General features: G+C 38.2%; 1 protein-coding gene across 5 annotated transcripts in view; it reads left to right on the top strand.

Annotated features, from left to right (window-relative positions):
* The window catches only part of LOC126248916 (formin-binding protein 1-like), a 379,078-nt gene extending 373,324 nt beyond the window's left edge, over positions 1-5,754 (top strand). For 3 of the 5 annotated variants that reach the window (XM_049950405.1, XM_049950404.1, XM_049950409.1), the window contains one exon: positions 4,879-5,753. In XM_049950405.1, the coding sequence (XP_049806362.1) occupies positions 4,879-5,045 (167 nt within the window). In that variant the 3' untranslated portion in view covers positions 5,046-5,753. Of the gene's footprint in view, positions 1-4,878 lie in introns of all 5 variants that reach the window. The other 2 variants (XM_049950407.1, XM_049950406.1) reach the window with 1 other exon arrangement.
* Positions 5,755-6,806: the final 1,052 nt, after the last annotated feature.

A 6,806-nucleotide genomic window follows, 5' to 3' on the forward strand; every position in this document is an offset into this window, starting at 1 on the left:
GTCAATAACTACAGTACCAACTACTTAATCCCATGACACTGGACTACCGGATGAACAGCTTCTCAATAGAGCACAGTGACAACTTATACTGCTACAACATCAACACCAGAGGAATTATGAAATGTTGCTTGTGCAGATGCAGTTACTTCTTGAGCTTTGACAAGTTTTAAGACATCACTCAGGGTTAGTTTAAATGATTAAAGTCTTTGCACTAACTTCTGTGTCGGGGGAAAAGATAGATATCAACATTACGGGTGCTAAGCCTTGCAAGATAGCAGCCCATTCTTCACATATCTCCTTATGGTGCTTAAAACACTGGTTAAATTTGAGCCTAGTTGCAATTACATGAGTTTGGTGACTGTAGTGGTCAATCAGCAAGCCACAGACATCAGGAGTGCACTCTGACATTCTGGGGACACTCTTGACTTGCCTTGCACTGAAGAACAAATCAACGTGAATAGATCTCCCAACTTTTGTTTGCCGCAGCAGTGACTTCAGTGTAATTATTGTCTCTGAATAAAAGTGTCGGTTCTTTTTATGTATGGTCCAACTTTCATCAAGCTATGTACTTGGCAGTAACACTTCCTGTGAAAGTTACTTTTGCACACCAGTTTAGTTATTACAGTGTAGCAATTATGTATGGGAAAGATATTCGAATGAATGGTCATCAGTAGCTCAGTATGGGTTCTAGAAATTAGAAGACTTGACAGTTGCCTTCAGTGAGGTTTCCATAGGTACCACTCTGTACTCAGCTATCTAATACTCTTTGAGACAGCAATAAAATTAGCATTTTTGCGTAGTCAGCACTTAACAGAAATATTTCTTGGTATTTAAATAGGCGCTTGACACTATATGGAGTTACTATAGGATGTCAATTGAAGGAGTCTCCAATGTCAAAATTAAATATCTCAGAAACTAAGATTGATAGATGAGTACAACAAAAGTTACATTTATTGTGAGACCTGTAAGGATTTTATATGGAAGTTATACAGAAGTTTTGAAATAGTTTGAAAAGCTGCTAACAGGTGGTGCTGTATGCTGCACAGCTTATGCAGTAACAGCATGCATAATTAAACACATCCTATGCAAGCAGCCTTTGCAGTCACATCACAGTCTTTCAAAATGTTCACCGCCTGCAGTATGGAAGTAGTGCAAATGGACGATGAAATTTGCCATCACGTCCTGTAGTGTCACAACAGAAGTGGGGTCAAATGCCACACAGATTGCCAATTCCATCTTGTCTAGCTTGGTAGGATGGTTGTGGTAGAGAGTATCTTTCAATGTGCTCCATAAACAATAGTCACAAGGAATCAGATCATGTGAATATGGAGGCTAATCCATCCCTGATCCAGTAAATTTCCAGTAATCCAATGCAGTGACTCTATTCCAGAATTATTTGTAAAGAAATCAAAACACCTGTTCAGTGTGATGTGGTCTGGCCCCATCTTGCATGACCCATTTGGTACCTTGTCGATCCTCCAGTACTACATGTGAGACGACAAATTGTTCAAAAATTGAAACATTACGTACACTAGTGATCATTTCTCACATGAAAAATTGGCCAATAATGCCTCTGCTGCATACTGTAGCCCAGACAGTTACTTTGTGAGAATACAGTGGTTTCACTTCACACAAATGGGGATTTTCAGAATCCCAAAATCGCCACTTTTGTTTATTCATAGCTCCCTTCAGGTGTAAGTGTGCTTCATTTGTGAGTCAGATGCAGTCAATTTCAAATTCTTCATTATCAATCTGGGTTGCAAAATCAGTCCTCTGTCACACAGCTCATACAGGTATAGCTTGGTGACTTTGAATTTTGAATGGAAATGTGCAGGCTCTGTCTCAATGTTTTCTGTGTGCTTGAGTGCTTCAAATTGGTCTCTGCTGCAATTCTTCAGATGTATTTCCATAGACTTTGCCGAATAATTCCAGAAATTGTGGTGACATTTTCAGGAGTAACTTCAGTCTGCCTTGTGCCAACATTTCCTGCTACGTCATCAGCCATGCTGCCTGTCCGTTGGAATTCGGCAAAGAGCTTGCAAGTGGTTTTGACATCATGTGATTTTGCAACATTAAATCATGTTGGAAAACTATGCTTTGGTTCTGTGACACTGTGTTCTAACATGTGTTATTCAGATACCAAAAAAGCACGTTGTTCAGTGGAATAAGTGATTTCAACCTCTTCCTTTGGTATGCTAACCGCCTTTCACATTTCAACAATGGAACTGATAGCTCTAAGCTATGGTACACTATTTATAGGGACTACATACTGCAGTTAGAGTTCCATGTGTTAGCAACTTATTGAACTATTTCAAAACTTGTGCGTGACTTGGGTATAAAATTCTTACAGTGTTCACAATAAACATACCATTTGTTGCACTTGCCTATCAAACTTAGTTTTCGAGATACTTAATTTTGAAACCAGGGTCACCCTTTCTGGACAGCCTGTATATTGCCTGACAACTGGATGAATGTGGCTTGTGATGTTCTCCTCACATTATGGTGTGCTCCTTCATTTTAGGACAATTTTTTAGTATCATATCTGGCAATTCTGTCTCAGACTGATATTCTTGGGAGAATGGTGTCCCTCAGGGAGTGTATTAAATGTTAATCTTTTTGCAGTAGCCATCATCAGCATAGTGTCTGCAATCAGGAGTCCTGTCCGATGCTTTCTTTTTGTGGACAATGTTGAATTTTTTATTTGTCTTCTAGTCTCAAGATAGCTTCTCAACAACTTCAACCAACATTAAGAAATTTATAATTATGGGTTGAAACACAGATTTCAAATTTTCCTCAGATAAGATTTGTGTGTGTGTGTGTGTGTGTGTGTGTGTGTGTGTGTGTGTGTGTGTACTTTCATAATGTATGTCATGATTTTAATCAACCTGAACTGCATCTGGGGGGACACCACTTTTAGTTTTAAGGAACTGGTAACGTTTCTGGGTCTTGTCTGCTATGAGAAACTTACATCGTTGGCCAATAGGCCAATAGATTTGCCAACAGGAGCCTTCAGGACCAGCCCCATACGCAGCCTGAATGATGAGGCTGGGGAACCACCTCCAACCATCTGGTAAAAGTTTGTCATGGTGCAGCATGCATGTAATCACTAGTCAATCCTCTAGTCTCTAGCCTTTAATCTTCTTCTACCAGTTTCAGCAGAATTAATGTATGTAAATTACAGAAGAGCAATAAGACCATTAGGGGCTTAAGTAAAGGAGCAGCTTGCAGACCTCAGTTTGGTAACTCTGACTGTTTCAACGCAGGGTTGGAGAAAGAATCCTTTCTGGTTAGTAGTGAGGGCAGGCTGTTTTCAAATCTGCCAAAGTACAAGAAATTTTGTACTCTATATTCCATTTTTTAAACAAGCCCTCTACGAACTTTTATAGGAGCACCAGATTCAGTAATTACAGTGATGTGTCTAAGCATGGCTATACAGTCATCTGCTCAATGATTTCCCCTGACATTGGCTTTATGATTAGACTTCCAGACAAATTTACAGTTTTGATACAGGGCTCTATGCAATCGTAGAGGCATAGAAACAGATGAGCTCCAGTCAACAGAATAACTTTCTCATCTGCCCTGATGCTGTAAGTGCCCTAGAGACCATTTGCCAGATCTACCGGGCAGAGTTGTCCAAAACATACAGGGCATACTTTAGTGTGTAAAGTTTCAAGGGAAGGAAGTGTCAGTCTGTTGGGTATTGGATCATTTGGAAATCCTGGGAAATCAGCATGCTGGCACAATAGAAAGGAATACTTGCAAGAATAGTAATGTACTGCCCTGTGCTACCCCCTTGAGTGCTATTACCTCATTACTGAGATGGAGAGTTGTGTGTCAGTTGAAAAAAGTGTGGCTAGAGGTAAAGAAAGTAACAAATGAAGACTGGTCAAGTCTTTTATTATTTAAGATTTTATTATCCATTTTAATATGTTGATAAGGAATCACTGTCTCTGTTGGCATTACCGGATGATTTGTCGAGTGTCTGATATGTGTCTGTGATCCATTGTCCCAAAAAGATTGCTTGCAAGGAAAGATTTTATTCTCACTGTCCGGCCCTGGTAGCTGAGTGGTCAGCGCGACAGACTGTCAATCCTAAGGGCCCGGGTTCGATTCCCGGCTGGGTCGGAGATTTTCTCCGCTCAGGGATTGGGTGTTGTGTGGTCCTAATCATCATCATTTCATCCCCATTGACGCGCAAGTCGCCGAAGTGGCGTCAAATCCAAAGACTAGCACCAGGTGAGCGGTCTACACGACGGGAGGTCCTTGTCACATGCCATTACATTTATTCTCACTAAGCATTTAGTTCATATTGTGTAAGGGCACTGATAAGTGTCGTTGAGCGCTCTGAAACAAAAAAAAAATATCATTCTTATTGCTTAGTCTATATGTAGGCTGTAAGCCTACGTCACTTCCTTCTGAGTTACCATCACCCTGTCATGTCCTTTGACTCTCTAAGCTGTTTTCTGGATTCCTGTACAAGTTATAGGTAACATTCTGCTCCATATGTTTTATCCCTGGCATCTTTAGACTTTCAAAGAAAATGTTGCAGTTAACATAATACCTTAATAGATAAGTCATATAATGAGTATTCCCTCACATGCTTCTGCATTTCTGCAGAACCCAAATAGATCTTCCCTCAAGTTAGCTTTTACTGGTTTATGATCTTGTTATCTGTCCTTTAATTTAAAAAAAATGCTGCTTTGGAGTCACTGACTTGTGAGCAAGGCAAAATTATGCAGGGCATATGTGTTGTTCCTATTGCTTAAATTGTTTTTTGATGCGTGAGAAATGTACTAAATGATTATAGTCATTGATTATTTTAGTAATAATCATAAAGTATATAACAGGTTTTAAGTGCGTTTTGTTTTTGCTCCACAGCTACGAGTGAAGGCTCAATACCAATGCATGATGGGGAGGAGCTCTTCATCATTGAACTTGATCAGGGTGATGGATGGACCAGAGTGAGGCGACAAAAAGACGGTGAAGAGGGATTTGTGCCCACATCGTATATTGAGTGCAACTTGTATAAATATAACAGCTGTTAGGGAGTGATATAGTCTGAATAATCCTAACACACTGACAATTTGCACAGCAATTGAGTGTGGATGTTGTGATTTTTTGAAGCGACTGGCTGCAGGGATTGAAGAAAAATATTGCTCATATTCGATTCTGAGTATCAACTGCTGACAGAGAAGCTGTGACTTATTTGTATATATGATCTTTTGTATACTTAATGGCTTTTCCTGTTTCGCAGGCTGAAGGCGTACTATGTAACATTTGTCTTGTTATTATCTGACTGCATTGCATTTGGCAATATGAAATTGACTGTAATTTGAAAAATGTAATTGTGCATTGTTAAGAAGTTTGTGAAACTTTTGACTGTTAATGATAAGTTAGGTAACCGTCACCATAAATGTCATCATAATGTAGTTACTCGTGCTCCATGTAATTTTTTTTTAAAGAATTACTGGTTAGCAAATCTTTCTTTCATTCTAAAATATTTATACAAAATAATGTGCTTTGAATGCAGCATATATTTCCATATTGTCATTTACTGTCTCTGATACTCAGGTGGGTATAATTAATGCAGAGATTGTAAATATATTTTCCATATACAACATGCAAATTAATACTTTAGGTGTAAATAAATGGCAACTGTGCTTGTCCTTTTTATATATGACAGTTTTTGTTAATATTTTCATCTTAATGACATTGCAGTATGCTGTTTAAACTACCAGCAGGCTGTGGCATAATATTTATTCCAGAATTGTAAAAATATAAATACACAATTTCAAATAAGTAGTTATTTTAGTTTTATTTCTCATAGAACCTTTGTCTGAACTGTGTGTTCTTCCAAAATATAATGCTTCCTTTGATATGATCCTAAATGATGTACAGTATCTGAATCAAGGCATTTTGAGAAGGAAGATTATATTTTAATAGGAACAACTTTCATATATGGTCAATAGAAATGAACTGAGTCCAGAAAGCTGTTATTCCTGACCAGGTTGTGATGTTTTTCAGTTTACTCATCTCTGGTTCCTTATTACAGTAAACAGCATTGTTATGAAAGCATTTGTCTTAACTCAGAATTCCTGCTGACTCTATGTTACTGAATAAACTTGCAGATATGTGTTCTACCAATCTGTCAAGTCATACTGCAAAGTTTATTCCAAAGGCTTATGTCCTTATATGTTACATTTAAACCATTTTGCTGTTTTTTATTTTATTACTAAAATTGGCTTTAGTCATCAATATCTATCACACACTTTGTTTCTCTCAAATATGAATTCCAACTGTATGAATAAACACTGAGATCAGTTATGAAAATGAGACATTACATCAGAAGTAAATGATTTAATTTGTTTCTGTGGTCAGTTTGTGTGGTAGAACAACTCGACCAGCTAGTTCTGTAGATTGGAAGCCTCTGTCAGCTAGTACACTGCTGATCATTTAAATTCCAGCACAAAATAACAAAATTGTATTTAATGTGTGTGTAGAGTATAGTAAGAAGAATACATGATTAAATTTATAGATGATTTGGTGGGGTATACAAGGTGCAAAATTCAGTACACAGGGCTGCCATTTCTGGCAACAACAGTGGCTCCAGCATGGGTGTGAACAGAGTCAAATTCAGCTCAGATGACACACAGGTATGTCATTCCATGCTACTTGAAGTGTGCTAGAGTTTATGAAGCATAGTGACTGACAAGTGATGGTGTGCCATTCTTTCATCAGCTTATGACCAAATGTATTCAGAGGTTAATACATCCTGAGAATATATTGAACAGGGCAACAGTCAAATA

Source organism: Schistocerca nitens, chromosome 3 (assembly GCF_023898315.1).
Source record: "Schistocerca nitens isolate TAMUIC-IGC-003100 chromosome 3, iqSchNite1.1, whole genome shotgun sequence".
Taxonomy (NCBI): Eukaryota; Metazoa; Arthropoda; class Insecta; order Orthoptera; family Acrididae; genus Schistocerca; species Schistocerca nitens.